This window comes from Pelobates fuscus, chromosome 4, assembly GCF_036172605.1.
Source record: "Pelobates fuscus isolate aPelFus1 chromosome 4, aPelFus1.pri, whole genome shotgun sequence".
NCBI lineage: Eukaryota > Metazoa > Chordata > Amphibia > Anura > Pelobatidae > Pelobates > Pelobates fuscus.
The window spans coordinates 244170006-244197322 of record NC_086320.1 but is presented as its reverse complement, the minus strand read 5'-3'; the positions used below and the strand labels follow the sequence as shown (position 1 = coordinate 244197322).

Below are 27317 nucleotides of genomic sequence, written 5' to 3'. Positions count from 1 at the left end.
GTCTGGACAGTGCCTTGGGTTGTCTACTTTCGCAAATGGTATGCCACCATGGGGATCATTCTCATTCCTGGTCTACCATACGGTCTCAAAGGCAACATAACCAATCTGGCAAATTTCAATGTGAAAAAAGTAAATGCAAGCCTTATATTTGACTTTGTAACTTTTCAAAACACCATAAAAAACTGTACATGGTGGGTACTGTTATACTCGGGAGACTTCGCTGAACACAAATATTAGTGTTTCACAACAGTAAAACGTATCACAACAATTATATTGTCAGTGAAAGCACAGTTTGCGTGTGCAAAAATGCAAAAAAGGCACTCCCACTGAGGATATCATCGTTGTGATATGTTTTACTGTTTGAAACACTAATATTTGTGTTCAGCAAAGTCTCCCAAGTAAAACCGTACAGGTACAGGTTTTGTGTTGTTCTGGATAGTTACAGAGTTAAAGGGACACTATAGTCACCTGAACAACTACAGCTTAATGTATTTGTTCAGGTGAGATCTATCGCTCCCTGCAGGCAATCTAATGTAAACACTGTATTTTCAGAGAAAATACAGTGTTTACATTGATTGATAGGAATACCTCCAGTGGCCGTCACTCAGACGGCCACTAGAGGGACTTCCTATCATGCAGGGCCCTAAAAAGGCCCTGTACACGTCAGACGTTTGAAAATACGTCTGACGTGTGCAGGAGAGAGAAGGCACTGTGTGCGCGCCTTCTCTCTAAAGCCTGTCAGAGAGGAGAGGGGTCGGGCAAAGACCGCGAGCTGAGCTGTCAGTCAGCTCAGCTCGCGGCCGCGCGCATGCGCGGTAGTGTGCTCAGGACTTCAGAGGGCGGCATGAATGCCGCCCTCTGAAGTATGTGCGCATGTGCGGCTAAGCCGCGCATGCGCACAAGGGAGCAATGACGCTTCCAAATGGAAGCGTCTGATTGCTCCCTGCTCGCGCCCGCCTATTTCGCCATTTTGACGAAATAGGGGGCGTGGCTTCACGAGGCTCCCGGCGCTGGAACTAGGTGAGTAAAACTGCTTGGCTGGAGAGTCCCTTTAAATAAAGGGGTTGTGAAGCAAATTCTCTGGACTTTGTGCCTGGGTTATCAGACAGGTCTCTCATATTGTAATTAATAAAATTACCGTATTTATCGGCGTATAACACGCACTTTTTTCCCCTGAAAATAGGGGAAAAATCGTGGGTGCGTGTTATACGCCGATATCCCATAATTACTTACCTGTCCTGAAGCGTGGGCCGGCTTCACAGCGCGCACCGCGGTACAGGAACTTTAATTTCAGGTTCCGGTTTCCGGCGGGACTGAAAGGAAGTGTGCACAATAGTGTGCACACTTCCTCCTTTCAGTCCCGCCGGAAACCGGAACCTGAAATTAAAGTTCCTGTACCGCTGTGCGCGCTGTGAAGCCGGCCCACGCTTCAGAACAGGTAAGTAATTATGGGAGGGGAGGAAAGTACACTATGGGAGGGGAGGGGAGGGGGAGGAAAGTACACTATGGGAGGGGAGGGGAGGGGGAGGAAAGTACACTATGGGAGGGGAGGGGAGGGGGAGGAAAGTACACTATGGGAGGGGAGGGGGAGGAAAGTACACTATGGGAGGGGAGGGGGAGGAAAGTACACTATGGGAGGGGAGGGGGAGGAAAGTACACTATGGGAGGGGAGGGGGAGGAAAGTACACTATGGGAGGGGGAGGAAAGTACACTATGGGAGGGGAGGGGGAGGAAAGTACACTATGGGAGGGGAGGGGGAGGAAAGTACACTATGGGAGGGGAGGGGAGGGGGAGGAAAGTACACTATGGGAGGGGAGGGGGAGGAAAGTACACGAGGGGAGGGGGAGGGAAGTACACTATGGGAGGGGAGGGGGAGGAAAGTACACTATGGGAGGGGAGGGGGGGAAATACTATGGGAGGGGGGGGGAAATACTATGGGAGGGGAGGGGGGAAATACTATGGGAGGGGAGGGGGGAGAATACTATGGGAGGGGAGGGGGGAGAATACTATGGGAGGGGAGGGGGGGAGAATACTATGGGAGGGGGGAATACTATGGGAGGGGGGGGAGAATACTATGGAAAGGGGGGGACACTATGGGATGAGGGGGGAATACTATGGGATGAGGGGGGGGAATACTATGGGAGGGGGGGAAATTTCCTGGAATTTCTTTCTAAAAATGAGGTGCGTGTTATACGCCGGTGCGTGTTATACGCCGATAAATACGGTACTTCATTATGTAAACATATTATATAAATATATTTGTAGAATTTATGTATATATGTGTATATATATAAGTATATATATGTATATATATATATAGAGAGAGAGAGAGAGAGAGAGAGAGAGATATGTATTTATAACATCATTCTAAATGTATTTTTATTTAAATAGATATGTATATTAATATCAAAATACAGTTAAAACTAATTTAAACAAGTATATATATATTTTAAAATTATTTATTGATTTTTATATATATATAATTATATATATTAATATTAAAATACACTTAGAATAATGGATTATGTATGTTTATATAAAAGTACTTAGATCATATTTATATATATGATTTAAGTACTTTTTATATACTTTATAAACTTGTAAAGACTTTTTTCAGGCTCTAATGGGACAGCCTGAGAGTTCAGGCAGTCATCCTGCAGGCAATGCACAAGCTGGCTTTTCCGGCCATGTGTTCGGGAAGACCCCGTGATCACATAGCCAGGGCAGAGGGGGCATGCCTGAGCTCCCAGGCTGACCCCAGGATCGCGGCCCTCCAGCGTTTAGAGCCACACCAAAAAGGACGGTATAGAATGCCCGCTGTCCTTAAGGAGTTAATATTCATCTTTAAGTCACGGCCACAACACTGGTGAAAGTGGATTAATATCAAGGACGAGCCTTTGAAAGTTCTCTTTGAATTTAGCTGTCCTCTCTGGGGCTGTCGCCATTTAAGTTAACTTAGGATCCACTTGCTGCTGGAGAGTGAATATCCAGGGCCTTTCTGGTCTCTGGCCACTGTGTGAAAGGAGTGGGACAAACCAGGGGCTACTTGAGTTATTCCCTGTAAATTTGGAGAGATGTTTTCTCTCACTGGTTAAATGTCTTGAGTGTAGTTTTCAGATAGGCTTTCAGGCTTAAATTAAGGGGAGGTGTATAATTAAGTTTTATAATGTTTCTACTAAAGGTGTCCCATGTGTCAAGACCTCATCTATAAGGAAGAACATATAAAGTTTAACATCCTGGCACGAAGAACACTTGACTTGTCAAATTTTGGATATTTGTATACAAAAATGTATACATACATATACTGTACGTGAATATATTTACAATTCTATTGTCAATGAATTAAAGCTAAACCAAACTTGTCCTCTGCGTGATTTGTAATTTTAAAAGGTCTATGTCAACATATATATTGTGCCATGGTAAATGATGATAAATAAATTTTACAAAGAGAGCAACCCTATAGCATATTTCTTTAAAATTGGTGCTTTGTATAGGTTTGGATTCCATATTTTATATAAGATTTAGATGTGAAAAGCACAGATGTTAAAGTTGAAACCGAATATATTCAGCTGGATTGTGCAAATTCAGTTGAACATTGGAATTTTGATTGGATTTGGCTTTGATAAATATGAGATTTGCCAATCTGGTTTTAATTTAGTTGTTTTCACCAAATTTTCTTGTGCTGCACATGCGCAGTATCCTCCCAAATGGGAAATCATTGACTTAGCTGAGATCACAAAGATTAATGATCTCAGCCCTGGAGGCAAGACGAGCCGTGACAAAATCACCACAGCATGGGGAAAAAGGTGAGTAAAAACACCTTTCCCATGCTGTGTTGAATTTGCCATGGCTGGTCTTGCCTCCATGACTAAGATCATCAATCTTTGTGATCGGAGGGGAGCACATACCTAAACAGACACACGCACACACAGAGAAAGACAGACACACACATACATTTTCTCATAAACTCACAAATTAAAATTTTTATTTTAACTTATTCCCACCCAGCTTCCCTACTTTTGAAAGAGCTGAGTGGATCTTTCTCTGGGGTCCAGTGGGACTTTTCTGATCATCTCCCCACCAGGACAAAAATTCTAGCCGCCATGGGGACCTGGGATTTGTTGAACCCTTAATGAAGCTAAAGTTGTTTTGGTGCTTAGAGTATCCCTTTAAGGTCAAATTAATAAAACAGGAAAAGAAAAAAGGAAACACTTAAACTTACCATCTTTGGTACAGATAAATTAGAAAAACAACATCATCTCTGAAACATGCCAGTCGGTGTGATGTTGGCATAGTAATAATAAAAGCAAATATATCATCAATAAATGTATTAAATGCCTGTGAATAAAAAAAAAAAGAAATATGTATATTATTCCACTATAGTATACATTGTATTATTAACGTTAATACATTTTTCTTCATAATACAGAAATCCTCTATAAACTGTTAAAGCAGAGCAATCACATAATTCTGTTGGCTGTGGGATAACACTACCACTTCTAAAAGCAAGTCTCATTTATGTCAAATACAAATGCAAGATTAATAAGTACAGTTTAATGGTTTATGTAAAAATTCTGCTGATTTAGATAACAGAACTACTGGGTAGTCATTGCCATCATATTTCTTGCACCAGTGAGGTATAAGGATATCAGTGTGTCTGACCTGGCTTGTCCTGACCATTCTGTCCTCTACTATTATGACTCTTGGCAAGTTATATATTTATGTGAATATCTGGTACCAAACAATTGGAAAGGGAAGCAATGAGACAAATACAATATCTAGAATATACAAGATAAGTGCAATCATATATAAAATAGATTTTATAAAAGGTATCACATGATGTCAGATGGGTTTCACATTGTATAAAGTATATATTAAGTCATCTTGCTGGTATTTTAGATAAGCTTAAACGTACATTATTTTAGACGCTAAAGATCCAGAACATGAGTAGTATAGGCAGTTACTATATACAGTCATGGGAAAAAGAAAGTACACCCTATTGATAATAACATAACAATCGTCTGTTCCTTAACAGGTCTTGAAATTAGGTAAATACAACCTCAGATGAACAACAACAAATGACATATTACAATGTGTTATTTATGTGATTTATTTAACAGAAATAAAGCCAAAAATGGATGCCATGTGTGAAAAACTAAGTACACCCTTACTGCATCCATAGGGATTAAGAGGCTACGTATCATACATGTGCTGTTAATCAAATACCCTTGATAAATTGATCATCAGCAAGTGTGACCACTATTGTAGAAGTTTGTTGGTCTGGAGCGTTCACTTGTGTGTTATCACAATGCAATGGAGAAAAGACATCAGCAATGGTCTTCAATAAGCAATTGGTGCTGCCCATCGAACTGGGAATGGTTATGATATCTTTTCTAAACAATTTAAAGTGCATCATTATACAGTGAGAAAGACTATATAAAAGTTGTTAATTTTCCCAGGATGTCCCAGCAAATTCCCTTTAAGGCAAGACAGTGCAATGATGAGATAAATTGCAAAAAAAAACATATCGGACTCTATTATTATTATGTTATTGTATATATAGTGCCAACAAATTCCACAGGGCTTTACAGTGGGTGGACGAACAAACATGTAGTTGTAACCAGACAAGTTGGACACACAGGAACAGAGGGGTTAAGGGCCCTGCTCAATGAGCTTACATGCTAGAGGGAGTGGTGTAAAATGACACAAAAGGTAAGGATAGTATTAGACTAATGACAGTTGCAAGAGAGGAGTCAGTCGGGAGCCATAAACAGTTTAATTGATACGCTTTTATGAAGAAGTGGGTTTTTAATGATTTTTTGAAGGAGTAGAGACTGGGTGAGCATCTAACGGAGGAGGGAAGTGAGTTCCATATGAACGGTGCAGCCCTCGAAAAGTCTTGAAGGCAAGCATCAGAGGTGGGAGTACGGACAGAAGATAGATGTAAGTCTTCAGCAGAGTGTAAGGGCCTAAACGGGACATACTTCCCATATTAGGAAGGATAGATAGGTGGGAGCAGCATTATGTAGAGATTTGAAAGCAAGAACCAGAATTTTAAATTGAGCCCTATATCTTACAGGAAGCCAATGTAGGGACTGACATTAGGGTGAGGCTTGGGCGGTGCAGGTGGACAGTAACGGTGCTAGTTGGGAGCATGTAAGACCACTGAGAAGCGGATTACATTAGACAAGGCGAGAAAGGACAGTGGAATGGACCAGCACCTTAGTCACATCTGGCGTTAAGTAGGGTCGGATGCGCGCAATGTTTTTGAGATAGAAGCGGCAGGATTTGGCGATAGACTGAACATGAGGCATAAAGAAGAGGTTGGAGTCAAAGAGAACACCTAGGCAGCGAGCATCATTGGATACATTGGTCAGTGCCGTTTCTACAGAGTGCTTAGCGTGGAAACCAGACTGAAGTGGGTCTAGCAGAGAATTGAACTCGAGGAAGTCTGTCAAGCTTGCATACACAATGATCTTTCAAGGAACTTGGATGCAAAAGGCAGTAGCGAGATAGGACGGTAGTTGGACGAGGAGTTAGGGTCAAGGTTTGGCTTCTTTAGAATTGGGGTTATAGTTGCATGTTTGAAGGGCGATGGAAATATGCCAGAGGAGAGAAAGAGATTGAGAATTTTAGTTAGAGGTAGAGAAAGATGCAAGGGCATTGGATTTAGGGAGCAGGTGGTGGGGCGGGAGGACTGGAGCAGAGCAGAAACCTCTTCCGCTGTAGCGTGTGCGAATTAACATAGAACAGCAGAGGGAGTGAGGTTAGGGGAAGTATTGTAAGGTCAAGAAGAAAGATGAGACATCTCTTCTCTGATTGTAGAGATCTTGTCAGTGAAGTGAGTTGAGGGAGGGAGTGAGGTTAGGGGAAGTATTGTAAGGTCAAGAAGAAAGATGAGACATCTCTTCTCTGATTGTAGAGATCTTGTCAGTGAAGTGAGTTGCAAAGTCTGAGGCGGTCAAGTTAGTAGGTGGAGGAGGAACAATAGGGCGAAGAAGAGAGTTAAATGTGTGAAATAGTCGTTTGGGTTCGCTGGAGAGTGTGGTTATGAGGGTATTGAAGTAATTTACTTTTGCAGAGGAAAGAGCCAAGCTGTATGAGCGCAGCATACATTTATAGTGACGCACAGTGAGACTTTCTCCAACAGCGTTCAGCAGTTCTGGAGCATTTTTGGAGATATCGAGTCGGCTTGGTGTGCCAAGGTTGTTGTTGGGGGCGCTTGCTGTGTTTAAATGTAGGAGGTGCCATGATGTCTAGTTGAGAGGAGAGGGTGGAATTGTAGAAGGAGGTTGCAGAGGTAAGACAGGTGAGGTTTGAGATAGGTAAAAGGAGAGTTTGGAGCTTAGTGGAAAAATGCTCTAGGTCAAGACATAGGAGGTTTCTGTGAGATTGATGTTCAATTGGGTCTTGGGTATAACGATGTCAAAAGTCAGCAGATGGTGGTCAGATAGAGGAAAGGGAATATTGGAGGGATTAGAGGCGGTACAGAGATTGGTGCATTTGTAATGCATTAACCAAATTGTAACTGAAGGATCTGACTAGTAAGTTCTTTCTAAGTATCAGATTTATGATTTATAGTGGAGACTAAGAAGAAAAATGCTTGTATGTTTATAGATATGTTGCAGGTATCGGTTTGTGTTAACCTATTCAGGTACAGTCCATACTGACTTGATAGTAATTTAGTATGGTTGAGAATGATTTAATTATATAAATGTGGGTTTTGATATGCAAAAAGAAAAACCCAATAAAAAGTAATAATAATAATTTAGTTGGTATAAAAGATATAAACATACTAGCACTTTTCTTCTTAGTCTCTTCACTATAAATAATAAATATGATACTTACAATTTGGTAAATGCATTAATATAAGCACATCCACTTTCATTTGTGCATATATATTATTATTTCAACTGTACCCCTTTTTTTTCCAGACACTTCCCCTTTTCTTTTTAAAGTTTGCACAACAAAGTAATTTTATGAATGCTTTTCAACTCATAATATTCATGTGTATAAAAATGTACAATAATGAATTATTTATCACAATGTACATTATAGTATTGCTATCTATCGAGCGAGTACGGACTGTACTTGAAGGGGTTAATATAAGCCGAACATCAGCTATTTAAACCCGAGGATGTTACTCGCCCAATAGCCTCTGATGAAGTGAGCACATACTCACGAAACGTGTAAGGACAGCAATACTTTTCGGCACTTACTGTAAACACTTTACCGAGCTGCACTTGGAACGCAGAAGGGGAGATCGGTGACACGCACGCGGCAACCTCCAGTCTCTTCATCTACTTGCCGGACTGCAGGACCGTGCAAAACTGCCCCCCAATCTTCCAGTGACGCTTGATATAACTTTACAAAGTGTGAGTGCAATTTTACCACATGACAGGAGGCTTCATATTTTGCATTAACTCTCTTTACTAACTCACATAGCAGTAAAGAAAAAAGGTGAAAACATTAACAAATCAAAAGAAAGTAGGAGGTATAGTATTCACAGTAATGAGGCTCCTCCCCCTCTTTCTTTACTGCTCCATCAGCAGACAGGTCAGAGTTTTTGGCTCTTCCCTTTTCACTATTGTATACTATATGTAATTTTTATATAATACTGGATTTTAACTTATATATGTAGTTTTTATATTTGCTCTATTGTTTTCTACCTTTATTTCATCTGCCCCCTTGGGGTTTCGCTCTTGGGGGAGTCTTTTTCCCCCTCCCTGTTTTCTTCACAGGGTCTCTCTCCTTTTCTTCACCCTCTCGGTCCGCCGGCTTTCTCCGCCGTCGGACCGACTGTCTCACACTTTCCCTGAGGGTAACGCTCACCCTCCACCCCCCTTTTTTCCTCCACACGGCTTCACAGCCACTTTCACTGTAGCCGCACAGCGGGAAACCGTTTTTTCCCGCTCCTCCGGCGGCCATCTTGGATCTCGCATCTCGCGAGATCCACGGCCGCCATCTTGGGAGCATTGCGGTCTCCTCATTCCGGCGCCCGTACACACAGTAACCGGACACAACCAGGCAGGGGTCCCCAGGTCAGTCATCTATAAAGTTATTTACCTGTGCTTGGGGTGTGGCCCCATAATTAAAAACTATTTTACTGCCTACTGGTGCTTTTGCACACTTACAGGGTGAAGCCCTATATTTAGTACTGCTGCTATCAGGTGGATTTCGTGCCACCTATATATATATTTGAGCATTTATACCTGGGTGTGGCCCAGAAGAAAAATCCCAATATTCCCTGCTGGGGAAACTGGTGCTTTTTTACTACCAGATTTATCATATTCACCCTGCTGGGGTTTGCCTTTTTACACTTCACTGTGTTTTATATATCTACCAATACCTACCCTGCTGGGGTTAACTGGGTACTGCAGGTACCCCCCTTTTTTTCTCACTAACTGGGACAGACCCCTAGCCCAACCTTTTCTGTGCTTCAAGCTATTACAGCGGCCCAACTCCTATTATCATGGATACACCTCAAAACCCTGCAGACTTCCAAACCATGATTGCGGAATTCATCTCCGCCTCTATGGAGAAAGCATTATCCAGGGTTATGACGGCAACTGCCGATCAGACTAAAAAAGTCACAACAGCCCAAGCCCATGACTATGACTCTGAGGCTTCAGAATCCCATGCCCAGGCCGACTCACGGCCCAGCAAACGCCACTGGAAGGGCAAGGAAAGGAATGACAACCCGGGCAAAGGCAAGGCACCTGCCAAACGCCACAGGCCAGCCCCACCCACCCCCGCCCATTACTCCTCGGATGAGGGGGAAGAACAAACACGCTCCATGGCTGTGTTAGATGAGTGGCAGGCCGCAGATTCCGATCAAGACAATGACTGGGGTTTGGACACGGGATCCCATACGGGTCTCCTAAAAGGCACCTTCTTGGACGACATCCAACTGCCGGACGACCCCACACCGGTCCAAGAAGAAGGGGAAGCCATTCTGGACCCCACGGGGCAATGTCTATTCGACCCCCGCAATATACGGCACCCGCGTTCGGGGGACTGGACCCCCCCCCCGACCATCTCTCCAAATGTATGCACCGTTGGCTCCGCAAACCCCTGGACAAAACGGTGCGCAACCGACTATGATCGGAATGCCCTCGCCCTTCCCTTCCGGACAACGTGGCCCAAACCCCCGAATTCGACCAGGTCATGAACACATTCATGTCTCGGGGTGGCCGGGACCCCAGGAGAGGAGTGGAGAAGGGCTTCCACGGAGTTCAAGACAAACTCCTAGACTCTATTGGCCCACTTTCCCGCATCATGTTTTTGGCGGACGATGCTTTTACAAGGGCTGACGGATTTGATACCAGCATGGTTAAAGAGTGGGCACACGATATAAGAGAATGGGCACAGAGGTGCTTTTGTTTTGTTGGTAACACCAATGTAGCCCTCTCCTCTGAGAGGCGTAAAGCAGCGCTGCTCCGTATTGACGGAAAGCTGGTGGAATTGGGCACCAAGGAGTTGGGACCGCTTGCACAGGGCAAATTGTTTGGGGAAGCCTTCCTCAAAGAGCTTAATAAGCACGTAAACATTTTCACCTCGCTCAATAAGGCTCAAACTTCAATGAAGCGAGTATTCAGGGGCTACCCCAGTCGGGGTGTTTTTGGACGGGCTGGCCGCTACAGGGGCCGAGCAGCCAGCCGTTTTTGGCCCTCTGGCCCCCGCTCACACAGACCCCAACCCTTCTACCCGGAAGTGGGTTTCAGGCAGCCCTTCTCCTACACCCGTGGAGCAGACAGAGGCAGAGGACCTCGTAGCCGTGGCAGAGCACGCTTCCCCACAGGTAAGCATCATAATGCCTCAATGTCCACTAACCCCGTATACTGCAGGTCGTATCGCTCTGTCTTTTCAGAACTGGACAGCCATCTCCACGGACGCATGGATCCTCCAGACGGTCCAAGGCTACATCATAGATTTTGTGGAAACCCCGTCCCAGACCGCCCCACCGTACCCCATTCAGTGCTCCAAGGAAGATCGCCTTCTAATCGATGGCGAACTACGGGAACTCAGGGCCAAAGGAGCGATAGAACCCGCTCACTACCAAAACGGCTTCTTCAGCAACATTTTTCTAGTGAAAAAGAAATCCGGAGACTTACGGCCGGTTATAAACCTAAGGAAGCTCAATGCTTTCGTAACATACAGACATTTCAAGATGGAAGGCATCCATCTCCTAAGAGATCTGCTCCAAGAAGGGGACTGGTTCACAAGACTGGACCTCAAGGACGCCTACCTATCGGTACCCGTCCATACATCCTGCCGACAGTTCCTCAGATTCCGATGGCAAGGCCGCCCCTGGCAGTTTACATGCCTCCCCTTCGGCCTCAGCTCAGCACCGTGGTGCTTCACCAAACTACTGAAGCCAGTAGTGTCTCGACTACGCACTCAAGGAATTCGGTGCATTATTTACCTGGACGACCTGCTACTGTTTTCCTCAGACAGGTACAGTCTAACGCAACACACAAAATATACCACCCGACTCCTCACGTCCCTAGGTTTCGTGGTGAACTTTCAAAAGTATCCCCAGCCCAGAAGATACAATTCCTGGGCTTCGAGATAGATTCCAAGACCAGCACACTACGGCTCCCGACCTCAAAGATCACAGCCATCAAGAAGGAAATACGCAGAGCCATTCGCAGCCACTCCATTCCACTCCGCAACCTGGCTCGGATCGTGGGCTTGCTATCCGCATCTATCCAGGCGATATTCCCGGGTCCACTCCACTACAGAGCGATGCAGCGCTTGAAGGCTTCCTTCCTCCGCCAGAACCCTTCGTACGACCAAACGGTTCCGGTGACGGAGGAAGTCAAAGAAGAACTTGGATGGTGGTTGGACAGCATGGAAGCGTGGAATGGCCGAGCCATCTTCGGGAACACGCCCGACATGGTCCTGGAATCAGATGCCAGCCTCTGGGGATGGGGCGCCACCTGCGAAGGCAGTTCGACGGGAGGCACTTGGACTTCCCAGGAACTCAAACTCCACATCAACTGCCTAGAACTTCTAGCGGGGTCGTTTGCAATTCGCAGCCTAGCGAGAAACCGGACCAACTGCTGCATCCTCCTCCGGATGGACAATGTGTCAGCGGTCCGTTACATCAACAGACTGGGAGGGGCCCGGTCCAGACTCCTCTCAGAGATTACGAAAGAAATATTTGAGTTTTGCCTTCCCCGGAAAATCTCCCTCATGGCAGAATATCTCCCGGGCGAAACGAACCTGACAGCGGACTGGTTCTCTCGCCATTGGCGGGACAGCAGCGACTGGAGACTGGACCCAATGATCTTCCATCGCCTCTCGGTCAGGAGAGGCTCCCTCCACCTAGACCTCTTCGCATCTCGCAACAACAGGCAGACGGACGAGTACTTCAGCTGGCTACCAGATCCGGAGAGCAAAGCAGTAGACGCCTTTCTCCAACCATGGCCACCCAGGGGCGCTTACGCCTTTCCCCATTTGCCATGGTGGCAAGGACGATACAATACTTAAAGACGCAACGCGGGTCTCTGCTCCTCATCACTCCCCTATGGCAGAGCCAACCATGGTTCCCGGACCTTCTAGCTTCATCCTACAGGGATCCTCTCCTCATACCGTCCTACCCGACACTCCTCACAGACCCGAGAGGGAACCCCCATCCTCTCATTCTGGAAGACCGCCTCACTCTAGTAGCCTGGACTCTTTCAGGGGCGCTTGGCCCTAAGGGGCGAGGACTTATCGCAGACAGCTAGAGACCTCTTATGGGATTCGTGGGCACCAGGAACCAGACGATGCTATCTTGCAGCATGGAATTCCTGGTCCGCTTGGTGCAGTGAACGGAACTTTGATCCCTTTACGGCACCTGTAACGGCCATCTTGAATTTTCTCTCCCACCTATACTCCGCGGGCAGGTCTTACCGATCCCTCAACGTCGTGCGCTCCGCGATCTCAGCGGCTCACGTTCCGGTCCTGGGTACACCCGTCGGGAAAAACCCTCTGGTATGCCGCCTCCTCAGGGGCATCAGACTTCAAAGGCCCCCCAGGCCCAAGTACACTCGGTTATGGGACGTAGAAGTCGTCCTACAGTTTCTGCGAGACTGGCCAGATAACGACAGACTCTCACTTCGACAACTGTCGGCCAAACTAACACTCCTACTTTGTCTGGTCTCGTTCCGCAGAGTTTCGGACGTGCGGGCTTTCGACATTGACGCCTTCTCGGTCTCCCCCGAGGGAGTTACCTTCCAAGTGTCACGTCGTACGAAATCGGATTCCTTGTCAGTCTTCTACCCCTTTTTTCCTACGGAACCGCTGCTTTGCGTGGTTTCTGCTCTGCGTCGATATGTTCAGGTCACTTCCCTCCTTCGGGTCTCATCTTCGGGACAACTATTGGTGTCTTATGTTAGACCTCACGTTCCCGTCTCTACTACCACCCTTGCCAGATGGGTACGTTGGATCCTGTCTCTAGCAGGTGTGGAAGACACCTTCGGTGCCCACTCCGTTCGCGGAGCGGCGGCCTCGTCGGCTTTCTCCGTGGGAGCATCACTGGCAGACATCCTACGAGCCGCGGATTGGTCACGCGAAGCGACCTTTCGGACCTTCTATTTCCGCCTAAACTCGGGGGCAGCCGCGTCTCTCCTTCATCAGCGTTAAAAATGCAAAATATGAAGCCTCCTGTCATGTGGTAAAATTGAAGATTATGCTAGCGTTAGTGTACTTATAATCTTAATTTTAGTAATGACAGGAGGCGAGTATTTTCCCACCCTCCGCACCCTCGAGGGATGAAATCTCATGTAAGTATACCTATACTCTATATATTCCTTCATATTTTTTACCTGGTATATATCAGACATGTACCTTGTTTAACTACAGCTTCGTTACTGTTATCTGTCATACTTAGACTAGTTACATTTCGTTAGAGTTTGTGCTGGGTTTATTACATTACTGCAAACAGTTGCCAGACCGGTTCCTAACCTTTTCCACGCTCTCTTTCAGCATAACTTCAAGACATTACAGCTTACACTCAGGATGGACATGTTTGGACCTTCCTTCAGAAACCAGGACTTCGCAATTGGAAAAGTCATCTGTTGGTGCATGTTTGGATCACCCTAGGACTTCGTACTTGAAAAGTCACCCGTTGGTGCATGTTGCAAGATTTATCCGTTTAAAAAAAATAAAAAAATATTTGTATACAAATATGCCTGTATGTACCTTTGCCAGGTGTATGTGGATATTGAAGGGGCACATTTGAGACGCAGCCAGTTTTTTTTCAAACGTTGACGTTTTTTGCTGGGTCCATGTGCCATTTTGGAGTAGTTTAGCTGGTTGGTTATTCAAACTGCACTACAAACGCATACCATTTATTATGGGGTACTTCAAAAGGCATATTTTGTACCTTAGCATGGGATAATTTTTCCGCTAATTTGTTCAAGGTGCAGTGGTAATGAGCATTTTTAAATCATTTTTTTTTACTTTTTTAAAACTTTTTAACACTTTTTTTTTTCTTTGTTAATTTTTTCTACTTTTAAAAACCTTCTTAAAACTTTTTTTATGCTTTTAAAATTTGTATAAACTTTTTTTTACCCTTAACCCCTAACAGTAAATCCCCCATTTTCCCATAACTCTCATCCACCTCAGCTAGCAAAATACATCATTTTTTAATATTTAAATGAATTACATAAATTGAAGCCCTGAGGGTTAAAAATAAAATAAAAGTTAACTCTCAGGGGTTAAAAAACATAACAATGTGATCTGTATTTTGATCATTGTAGGCAGTGATTAACTAGCAGGGAAGGGGTTAATTTTTTATTAGGACTTTGTAAAGGCGGGTGGGACTTTTAAAACTAAAAAAAAAAGGTTTAAAAAAATAAAGTTAGCCCATATGTGTTAAAAAAAAAAAAAATCTAATCACAGTAAAATACTGTGATTTGTATTTTGTCACTAGTCAGTGATCAAATGGCAGGGAAGTGGTTAATTTTAAAAAAATAGGGGAAAAGGTGGGGGGTCACAGATTTAACTGTAACTTGTTTCTTTGGCAGGGAGAATCAGATCACAGTTGATCCATCTCCTGCACTTAACATTGAACGCGGAAGAACAGGGAGGCAGATCAGAAGTTCCTTCAGCACATGTGCTCGCTCTGACAGGCTGTCAGAGCGATCACAGCTGCAGTGACAGCGTTATCGGGTGCTCCTGGTTTGCCTCAAGTACCGAGGCAGACTCGAGGAGCGTTAACCCCACGATCGCCGCGATCTGGGGTTAACTTTAGTAAATTACGGAAATTTTCCGTCATGCGTCCTTAACAGTAGGACAAGCATGAGGGGAAATTTCAGTCATGCGTCGCAAAGGGGTTAAGAGAGTTGTGCATGAACAAATGCCAGCAAACCTCAACTGAAACAACGTTGTAAAGAACAGTGGGACAAAATTCCTCCACAACAATATGAAAGACTGAGTCACATAGAAAACAATTACTTCAAGCTGCTAAAGGTGGTTCGAATAAAAAGAATTTTGGAGCACCCTTTAAAAATCTAATTACTATTATAAGCTAAATCTAATAATACACTCTCAATGTGGTACCCTCAAACAAAAGAGAAGATATAAAGAGATAAAAAAAAAAAAAAAAAAAGAGTGGAGCAGAATTTTTGAGAAAGTGGCTAATTAGGTGATAAGCCAAGTGTGAATGCACATTTTTGGAGTAATATGAAAAAGTAATACTTAAAGGGACACTATAGTCACCTGAATAACTTTAGCTTAATGAATCAGTTTTGGTGTATAGAACATACCCCTGCAGCCTCACTGCTCAATCCTCTGCCATTTAGGATTAAATCCCTTTGTTTATGAACCCTAGTCACACCTCCCTGCATGTGACTTGCACAGCCTTCCATAAACACTTCCTGTAAAGAGAGCCCTATTTAGGCTTTCCTTTTTTTTGCAAGTTCTGTTTAATTAAGATTTTCTAATCCCCGGCTACGTTAATAGCTTGCTGGAGCCTCCTGTGTGTGATTAAAGTTCAATTTAGAGATTGAGATACAATTATTTAAGGTAAATTACATCTGTTTGAAAGTGAAACCGTTTTTTTTTTCATGCAGGCTCTGTCAATCATAGCCAGGGGAGGTATGGCTAGGGCTGCATAAACAGAAACAAAGTGATTTAACTCCTAAATGACAGTGAATTGAGCAGTGAAATTGCAAGGGAATGATCTATACACTAAAACTGCTTTATTTAGATAAAGTAATTTAGGTGACTATAGTGTTCCTTTAATACATTTCTTCTCCAGTTCAGATTGTTTCAGCACATATAGAGAAAGATATACAGAAAACACATGATAGTGTAGATTGCAAAAACCAAAATGCAATAATGAAAGTATTCCCACAGATATACCCAGATATACTTTAACTGCCTGCAGCACTTTTGCAAAGGTTTATTTCAAAGGTACAAGTTAAAATAAAATCAGATAACAAAAAGTATTAAAATTTAAGCACACATATGTACACTGAAAAAACTGCCTCTTACAAGAGAGTATTGTGAGTAAGGCATGGCATACGCCGTTACTCCCTGCCCAGCTTTGGATAAAAGGGTGGTCGGAGAGTCTGGCTACGGGAAGCATCACGTCCTCAGGAAGCCGCGCATCCGGTGAAACGCGGTGACGTCACAGAAGAGGGAGGAGACAGCAAAGGCTCAGGGAAAACACTGCAATACAGCAATTATAGCTACACTTCAGCTCCCACGAACGTCCGACAAAGCCAGACTCTCCGACCACCCTTTTATCAAAAGCTGGGCAGTGAGTAACAGTGTATGCCGTGCCTTACTCACAATACTCTCTTGTAAGAGGCAGTTTTTTCATAAATAGATAGATATGAAAGGGTTAAAACTGCAATATGTGTTGAACAGACCGAGCTAGCAGGGCCAGATTAACATAGGGGCCGATGGAGCTGCAGCACCAGGCCCAGGCCCATTGGTTTAAAAAAAAAAAAAAAAATATGTATATATATTTTTTTTTTTTACTCACTACTCTTAGGGTTGCCAGGTATTTCTCATGTATCTCTTATGGTTGCCAGGTATATTGCCAGAAATATTTCTCAGGTATTTGAGGCCGCCTAGCCGGTGCTGGCAGTAATAAACAGAGTATAAACAGAGATTATTCTGCAATACCAGCACCGGCCAGTAGGAGTCGCTGTTTATGTGGAGAGAGGCAGGGATAAGAAGTTACAGCATCTCCCTCCCTGCCTCTCTCTACTCACTGATCCGTGGGGGAGCAGCTCTGCACAGAGAGGCCATACAGCAGCTCCGGGCCTGCGAGACATAGGGATGGTGAGAGACTTGGGGACGCTGAGACATTGGGACACTGGGGAACATGGGCACCCTGAGACACAGTGGCCCCATGTCTCCCAGTGACCCCTAGTCTCTCAGTGTCCCCATGTCTCCCAGCCAGTGTCCCTAGTGTCCTCATATCTCCCAACGTCCCTGGTGTCTCTCAGTGTCCCCATGTCTCTCAGTGTCCCTAGTGTATGTGTCCTTAGTCTCCCAGAGTCCCCTAGTCTCCCAGCGTCCATATGTATCTGTGTCCCCATTTCTCTCCCAGTGTCCCAATGTCTCTAAGTGTCCCCCAGTGTCCTAGTGACATCGGGACATTGGGAGACATGGGGACAAAGACCCTTAGGGACACTGGGAGACATGGGGATACAAACACTAGGGGACACTGGGCAACATGAGGACACTGAGACACTAGGGGACACTAAGAGACATGGTGACACTGGGGGACACAGGGAGAGATGAGGACACTGGGCGACTTTGAGACCTGGGAGACATGGGGCACTCCCAGTGTCCCCATGTCTCCCAGCCAGTGTCCCTAGTATCTCAGTATTCCCATGTCTCCCAGTGTACCTGGTGTCTCTTAATGTCCGTAGTGTGCCAGTGTCCCCTAGTATAAAAGAAAAAATCTCAGGCACTCACTGTGATAGATTTAAGCAGGTTTATTGGACACCGCAACGTTTTGACCTATACCCAGGTCTTTATCAAGTCTCCAGTGTCCCCTATATATCACAGTGTCCCCTATGTATCAGAGTGTCTCAGTGCCCCATCTCTCCCAGTGTCCCTGGTGTCTCTCAGTGTCCGTAGTGTCTTAGTATCCATAGTGTCTCAGTGTCCCCTAGTGTCCCCATTTCTCACAGTGCCCCCAAGTGTCTCAGTGTCTCCTAGTATAAAAGAAAAAAATCTCAGGCACTCACTGTGATAGATGTAAGCTGGTTTATTGGACACTGCAACGTTTTGACCTGTACCCAGGTCTTTATCAAGTCTCCAGTGTCCCCTATATATCACAGTGTCGCCTATGTATCACTGTCTCAGTGCCCCATGTCTCCCAGTGTCCCCTCATGTCTCAGTCACCCAGTGTCCCCATGTCTCCTATTGTCCCCAAGAGTCTCAGTGTCCCCAGGTCTCCCAGTGTTCCCTAGTATCTCAGTGTCCCCAGGTCTCCCAGTGTCCCAATGTCTCTCAATGTCCCCTAGTGTCCTAGAGACATGGGGACACTGGAAGACATTGGGACACAGAAATGCCCCATTTTTGTGTATGTTCATCCCTTTCGGCAGTTCTGGTTATGTAATTTGTGTAAGTTGCCCACCCTTTTACCCCATCCATAGACTTCCTTATTTCCTGGGCACTGCTGTTAGGGGGTATGGGTTTACTTGAAAGCATGGGATTAGCATAGGGTATGTGTTTTCTCATAGCTGCATCCTATGAGTTTCCCTCCAGCATCATCTCCATCAGATACATGACGCTTAGGAGGTAGGACTGTTTTAGTGTTTTTGGTCAATAAGATTTTGTAATTAGGCCCATCATAATTGTCAGCACCAGGCCCACTGGGCTCTTAATCTGGCCCTGCGAGCTAGAATAACAATTGCTAAATATGAACTTAAAGTGAGTACCGTTACAGGTTCCTGGGAAATGATCTTGTAACTTTGTCTCAAGAAACACAGGATGTTTTATGACCGTTCCTGGTTGCAGAGATAAGCACATGTCCTGTGCAGATGTTCTATGTACTGATGCAGGGCCGGCCTTAGGGGTGTGCGAGATGTGCGGCCACACAGGGTGCCATGGAACAGGGGGCCACATGCGGCCGCACAGCCGGGTGGAATTAAAAAGAAAAAAATTGTTGCAGGGCGGGGCTTCCCATGCGGCGGGAGTGGAGCTTCCTGTGCGGTATATGGTATATGCGACATGGTTTTTTTAGGTGTAAAAATGAGCTTGAGAACTGTCAACTTGATATAAAAGAAGAGATAAAAATAACTGTAAATGATGAACATTACATCCTCTGCGTTTAAGGCGCTAGATGTTGTCGGGTTGCACCATGAGGATTTATGTTACGCATATGTGGCATTAATAGGGGTAAGAATGTGGGGGGTGATACTTTTGGTGATGCTACGGCTTAGCCAGTTTGCCTACGGAGCCAGAGAAATGATAACAGAACTTAATAAACAAATAAAACTTCAGGAGTAAGTTATTCTATAACTGTCAATTATGACATGAAGGAAACATATAGTTAGTTTAGACGGTGTCAAGCTGGTGGATCCGCCGACCCCGCCAGTGTATGTCTTGTGACAAATGGAGGGATTTCCTCTACTGCCTGTATTATTCTGTCTCGTGGGTTAGGGTTCCCGCGGAGACTCTCAATGCTTGAAGGAAGGCAGGCAGGCAGGTGCGTCTTGGAGTTGCGAGAGTGGGAACTTCTTGCCGTTTTTCTCTGCCACTAGGTGGTGTGGGCACCATCTGTATGGGATTTCAGCCTCTCTCAGAAGCTTTGTGGTGGAGCGGAGTGATGGCCTTCATTGCATGGTTGCTCTTGAAAGGTCCTTGTAGAAGGACAGCTGCGAGCCCTCAAAAGACAGTGAGGGGGATACTCTTGTGATTCCCAGGACTGCTATCTTGTCAGAGTCCCTTTGAAATTGCAGGAGCACGTCCCTAGGGGCCTCTGGGGGCACCTTGGCTGCCTTGGGCAAACGGTGGCATCTGTCAGTTGCAGCTTGCTTGGCTTGCTTAGGTGTTAGCAATGTGGCCATCATTCGCCATATGTAGTGAGGCAGTTCATCTGGTGAGATGGATTCGGGTATGCCACTTATCCTTATATTGCGGGCTTTAGCCCTGTCCTCCAGACTTGCCAGTCTACCCAAGTGCCACATACCGTGATTGTGTAGGCAGTGTGGCTGCTATTGTGGCATGGAGATCATCCTCCTGTGTGCTCTCAGCTTCCGACGAAGCCGTGGAGTAGGCCGCGGTCGGCGCCATCTTGGACTGCACGGGGTGCTGCGGCTGTCTGAATAGGCTTTCGATATCTCGGCAGCCGGTACTCGGATCTGCCCGCTGCTTTTTGGAGCGGCGCCCCATGTTTTCTGGGCCCAGTGGAGCTCGGCTTGGCTGTGTTTGTGCCCAGTGGGTCTGTATATCCGCCGTTCAATCAGCCGGCGGCTCGGAGCTTGCTGTGGATGCGACCGTCTCGTTTGGGCGCTGGCTCCGCCCCCCTAAATGCACGTTTTTATCTGAATTAAATAACCATCACACACAGCCGATAAACCCAGCACAAATATCACATACAACCAATACCACGCATATCACACACTGTTAATACACCCGTTACAAATATCACACACAGCCATCACATAGCATACATAGGACACACAGTTATCACATCTATCACATAGACAGACAACACAAACATTACATAATACATGGATGACAGGGGTGGGCGCTGTGAAAATTTTTCGCACAGGGCGCCCAAAGGCCTAAGGCCGGCCCTGTACTGATGTAATCTTGCTTGTAACAAGGTATAAATAGCCTGAATAAATTGTAGTAGTCCGATTTGAAAGACTGCGACCTGAACATTTAACATTCATATCTGAAAGTGAGGTGAACGGGTCTCTGGACCCAGCAATGTAATATTATGGTAAGAAAAGTTGATCCAAACAATCTGGTGGCTCAGGCAGAAATCCTTACTTTCTCTGGAAGCCCAGGATAAATGGAAAGTGCAGAAGGGTGCAAGTAAAGCCAGTTCTATGTGACCTTATTCAGATTTCTTAACAGTGTGTATATGGTTTAGGTTTGGCTAACTGTTACATTATTTGAGAAGAATTTTGCTTGGTGTACAAGCAATTCGAGAAGTAAGTCTGAAACTGAAAATTGTGACCTCACCATCTCTCAAAATGTGATTATTTGCAAGGGATGGGGTTGAATCAAGGAGAGCAGATTTTTTGATGCTTTCTCAGCTTATCCCATGAAAAGAAATGTAGTGCTTCAAATATTTAATATAAATCCATGTCCAAAAAACAGATTGTCATGGCAAGGGTACATATTTAATTGTTGCACTATAGAATATTGCTATTTAATTTAACTTGTTTAGTGCATATATGAATTGGTCACTTGCTACAGGAAAAATGTCAGAAAGGGTTATTGTAAGTTATATAGGAATGTGATATAGGTCAGATGGTTTACAACATGAAATGCTCTTTTGATCAATTAAGGCTTCCACAAGGTGTGAAATGAATTGCACTTTTAATCAACCAAGGGTTTTGCAAGGTGTGAAAGGTGCCACTCCGTTGCCTGCATGTCTAGTTTCAATGTAAACTGACTGATTTTGACCATATGGCCTGTAACTCTTAAAAGGTAGTGGAATTCCTTGGTATGTTAATTAGCATAACAAAGGACCCTTGTTAATGTCATATCCAAAAAGAAACATTAATAATAACTCAGATTAATAATCATACCTAATTTTGGGCATATTTAGGTCAAAAACCTAAGAAGACTCAACGCGTACGTCAAGTACCGACATTTCAAGATGGATGGTATCTACACCTCTTAAGGGACCTCCTTCAAGACGGAGACTGATTCACAAGATTGGACCTAAAAGACGCATACCAATCGGTGTCCGTCCACCGCTCCTGCCGCCAATTCCTCAGGTTCCGGTGGCAAGGCCTTCCTTGGCAGTTTACATGCCTCCCCTTCGGCCTTAACTTGGCCCCATGGTGCTTCACCAAATTACTGAAGCCAGTGGTTGCTCATCTTCGAGCACAAGGAATTCTATGCATTATATACCTGGACGACCTCCTGCTTTTCTGTTCCGACAAGTCCAGACTAACACGACATACTCGCTATACCGCAGATTTCCTGACATCGCTGGCTTTCGTGGTAAACTACCAATAGTCGGTGATATCTCTGGCCCAGACAGTACAATTCATACGCTTCGAGATAGATTCCACTTCCAGCACCCTGTGACTGCCAACATCAAAGATCGCGGCCATCCGCAAAGAAATACGCAGGGTCATGCGCTGCCACACCATTCCACTCCGCAACCTTGCTCGGATAGTAGGCCTCCTCTCCGCATCCATACAGGCCATTTTCCCAGGCCCACTCCACTACAGGGCGATGCAACGCCTAAAGGCCTCCTTTCTTCGACAGAACCCTTCTTATGACCAACCAGTCCCAATAACGGAGAAGTCAAGGAAAAACTCAGATGGTGGCTGGACAGCATGGAGGCATGGAACGGACGGGCCATCTTCGGGAACACACCCGACGTCGTACTGGAGTCAGACGCAAGCCTTTGGGGATGGGGCGCAACAAGCGATGGCATATCGACAGGAGGCGTGTGGACTTCACAGGAACTCAACATGCACAAAAACTGCCTGGAACTCCTAGCGGGATCCTTTGCCATCCGCAGCCTTGCAAAAGACAAGGCGGACTGCTGCATTCTCCTCAGGATGGACAACGTCTGTGCGGACCGCTACATCAACTGCCTGGGCGGAGCCCGATCACGGCTCCTATCGGAAATAACGAAGGAAATCTTTGATTTCTGCCTACCCTGCAAACGCTCTCTTAAAGCGGAATACCTACCGGGGGAGACTAATCTCACGGCAGGTTGGTTCTCCTGACACTGGCGGGAAGGCAGCGACTGGAGACTAGATCCCCAAGTCTTCCACAGCCTATCGGAACAGAGGGGTCCCTTTCACCTGAATCGGTTTGCGTCACGCAACAACAGTCAAACACAAAACTACTTCAGCTGGCTCCCGGATCCGGAGAGCAGGGCAGTGGACGCGTTCCTGCAACCGTGGCCGAACACGGGAGCGTACGCCTTTCCTCCCTTCGCTATGATAGCGAGAACCATTAACTACCTGAGGAACCAATGTGTGTCTCTACTACTCATCACTCCTCTATGGTGGGGCCAAGTGCGGTTCCCGGACCTCCTAGCATTGTCCTACAAGGATCCTCTCCTACTACCGTCCCATCCGACACTCTTCACGGGTTTGAAAGGGAACCCTCACTCTCTTATCCTGGACGATCGACTCACCCTGGTGGCTTGGACTCTTTCAAGGGTGCCTGGCAGGTCCTGGGCACCAGGAACTAGACGATGCTACCTCTCAGCTTGGAATTCCTGGTCCACTTGGTGTATGGAACGGAACCTCGATCCATTTACAGCCCCTATACCTTCCGTTCTGAATTTTCTATCCTACCTGTTTTCCACAGGTTCCGCGATTTTGGCGGCCCACGTCCCTATCCTAGGGATCCCGGTTGGGAAAGATCTGCTGGTATGTCGACTCCTTAGGGGCATTCGACTACAACGGGACCCAAATACTCACGTTTATGGAACGTCAAATTTTTAGAGACTGGCCTGCTAACGACAGACTCTCTCTCAGGCAACTCTCAGCCAAACTCATGGTCCTGCTTTGCCTTGTTTCTTTCCGCAGGGTTTCGGATGTTCGGGCGTTCGACACAGACGCTTTTTCAGTCTCCCCAGAGGGACAGTTATATTCAGAGCGTGAGTCGCATAGTGTGCTTGAAAACACACGATCACATGGCCCAGGGGGGCCAAAGAGGACGGAGGGGGAATCCCAGGTAAGTCCTGTGACAAACTGCCATTTGCCACTTGGCATTGGAGAGGACTGATTGCCTCCTGCCCTGCGACTATGGCCCTGGGATGTATTGCCCTTTAAGGAACTAAGTTGGGGCTTATGGACTTATATTCTACTGTTTCTGGCCCTTTAACTGTGTTGTACCAAGAAGGGGTTTGCACTTTTAAACTGGCACTTCGGATGCAGTTGAAGTGCCGAAGTCGTCGAAGTGGCCGCCATACGACAAACGAACACGTGGTGGCGGCCATTTTAACTTATTCGAACGCGGTCAGCGGTGTGTGCAGTCAAATCTATGGAACTGTTTTCAGGCTACCCAATTGCACGAACACCGCTGTCTTACTCGACACTGCGGCTGGAGACTAAGTCCAGTTAGAAGATTCGAACGCTTGTTCGAATGGGACTTAGTCATTTTCTCGGTGTAAAATAGACCAACCGTACAGCCCAAATCCATGGAACTGTTTTGGGCATGAAAATGTGGCGTATACCTATCTCCCGAATGGCTGAACGGATTCAAATGATTTTTGGGTATGTTTGTTGCAGTAATAATAATAAAAAAAAAAAGTGTCAAAACTAAACAATTAAAGTGATGGTGCTTTTATGTATATATTCAAAATGCAAATTATAAAGCTGTTCAATTAAAATTCTAATTAAAGTGATAATACCTTTCAACACCTCCTCAAATCTATACCTTTGGTCAACTCCAAAGGGGCCTCTGAAGATGGGGGGCCGGGCGGTGCTTAACAAAAAGGGAATCTGGTCTGGATTCCATACTTAGTGTGTAGTTAGGCATGTAGTAATTCCTACAAAAATATGCTTTGTGGTAAGAGAAGATAATTTGCATCTCACTAACAAAAGCCTTCAAAACAGGTCCAGAGCTGTACAGCCGGCAAAAGAGAACAAACCGTTGCATTCCACTGCTCCTGGAGATTATAGGATAAGAGACTATGCAACAAAAGCACCTATTACAACCTAGGTGAAAGGGGCCCCTCTAAGTGCTTTTAATAACCAAGAAAGTAACCCATCCCTATGAAAGATTATAATAAGGGTAGTATTGTTTTTGACTGCCTATTGTTTATAATTATTAAGGTCCCAATAGTTTTTGCAAGTTTCTGATTCTTTGTTTATCGAATTGACCTCTATAATTGTGACAAACTGCCCTAGAATTCTTTCATTTTCCCTAAGCCCAAGTTGTTTTCCCTTTGGTTAGGTACTTCTATCTACTGAACGCAGATCATACCCTGGCTCATTATCTTCAAAGCAACCACAAACTTAAGTGCTCTTTCTGGGTGGCCACCATTCGTATAACCGAATGACACGTGCTCTGAAAAAGGGCATCCATCTTGTCTGCCAACGCAGGCTGCAGTACTTGGTTGTCAAGTGTCTGGAACTCCCAAGACGGATACTATAACTTGCGAGCCTGCTCCTGTTCTCGACAAGTCAGGAGAGTGCTGTTCGGTGAAAAGGTTCGCACGAACAAGAACAATCGATACTAATGAGCCAGGGAAACCATTAGTTTATTTTCATGTAGGAACTCCAGAACGCTGACCGACCGCGACCACTTTTCTTATGGAACTAATTTGGGCAGACGCCACATGTCCGGTGGGTCTTAACTTTACCCGGATGGCGATTTCATTCCAACAAACGCATCCGATCACTATTTGGACAACTTGGTCGCATGGATCTGGGCTATCTGAGGATTTAAGACTTATGAGGGTTCCTATTAATATTGTTGATGTTTTGGGGTGTTTTATATTTTATGCATTGTACCTCTAGTGCCAGGGAGATAATTAGTTTAAGCAAAGTAAACGCACGTATCTCTCAGAAACAGAGACGTCTGGGCATACTGTTAATATGTTTTGGCTGGAAGGGGTCTGTGTATAAATGTGGGCCATCTGGCCATAATACAACATTCCTGTTGTACCCTTTATCAAATATTGACTGATGTTTGGGCATGTCAGAGCTATAATTCACACAACCTTGGGAGATTGCGAACTAACTTTTTCACCAGCAAATTATATGCCTAGCGTCAGGGAAGGGGCAAGTGGGAGAAAGTGAATTCACAGTTTTTAGTAGGGGGGAACCTAGCTCATTAAGGAATGTTTTATAGAAGACTGCAAGAAGACCCGTCCGGTCCCGGACTTTTGCCCTGTAGGGTGTTTTTAAAGGATAAAGCTAGTTCTTCCTCTGTGAAGGGTTCATCTAGAGTCAGATAGTGAGGATGTCACACTTACTTGTTCGGCTAAATAATTATTTATGTCAAGTTGGTTCGTTGGTCAAGTTCTCAGATTGTAAAGGGAGTTATAGTAGTCCCTTAAGGCTTCCGCTATTTCTTTCGTTTTGTTTATTAGGACATTATTAGTGTTCCTAATTTTAGGGATATATGTCAGTTGCTGTCATTGTTTTAAAGCATTCGCTAGGAGATTCCCACTTCTGTTGCCATGAGTAAAATACTGTTGTCTAGTCCACAAAAGTTTTTTTTTTTTGCGTGGTGTAGCGGACTGGACCCTGCACCAGAGTCTGCCCCAGTTTCCTGGAGGGGACTGCTTGCTCGCCTCCTGCTCTGTGATTATGGTCCCTGGTAGATATGGCCCTTCAAGTACAATATTTGGGCATAATGGATTATGTATGACCTTACTGGCCCTTTAAGAACCATCTGGGGACATACTGTGGAGTTACTGGGTGACCACCATTTCATTTATCAGAGGCACATGGTGAGAACAATGGATGAAGCACATGGTGAGAACAATGGATGGCGGCCATTTTAACTCACAGACATTGTTGTGACTTTTCTACACGGTGCCATCTCACCGGTATTTGACACACAAAGACATCGTGCAGTAGTTTTAAACTGTACAACAGGGGACACATTATACAGTAATTATTTTTTATATAATCTGTATATGTTCTGCGGAATCTGCATTAAACTGTATCTTCCAAACTACTGAATGGATCTGGGTGAATTTTGGATATGTCACCCATATCCCCTGGTTCTGAGGATATACTTTATATGTGGTTATTGCATGTTTTGGGGTCCCTGTGATATTTTTTATAAAACTGTATCCCTCTTCCTGTGATAATGAGATTACCCATTGTGTTCAGTAATCCTATTACAGGCAGAGGGGAGGATTTTGTGTGGGAGTGTCTGTGTATTGTGCTGATTGATTGGTTGTTTTGTCCCTCCCTGTGGGCGGACCTGTATTGTCAACAACTGTAATAAAAAAACCAGGCTGGGAGTGCCAGCCTCAGTTCCTGTTTTACCCTCAAAGTGAAGTGTCGTCTCATTATTGGGGGAGGATTTATTGCATGCTGTTCCAGTTTGACTGCTAGGAGTGCAAACCTATTCGTATGGTTCCTATTCAACTGTCTACAGCATTCAGAGGCTTGAGAGGATTCATATGCTTCTCTGATTCGGTTATTGTGGTGTCTGCCAGAGTGCTTGGAGTCCTCAGG

General features: G+C 45.2%; 1 protein-coding gene across 2 annotated transcripts in view; it reads right to left on the bottom strand.

Annotated features, from left to right (window-relative positions):
- CLPTM1L (CLPTM1 like) overlaps positions 1 to 27317 on the bottom strand; it is a 469239-nt gene that overhangs the window by 11904 nt on the left and 430018 nt on the right. For both annotated transcript variants that reach the window (XM_063452024.1, XM_063452023.1), the window contains exon 17: positions 4223 to 4338. In XM_063452024.1, coding sequence (XP_063308094.1) covers positions 4223 to 4338 — 116 coding nt within the window. The remainder of the gene's footprint in view (positions 1 to 4222; positions 4339 to 27317) is intronic.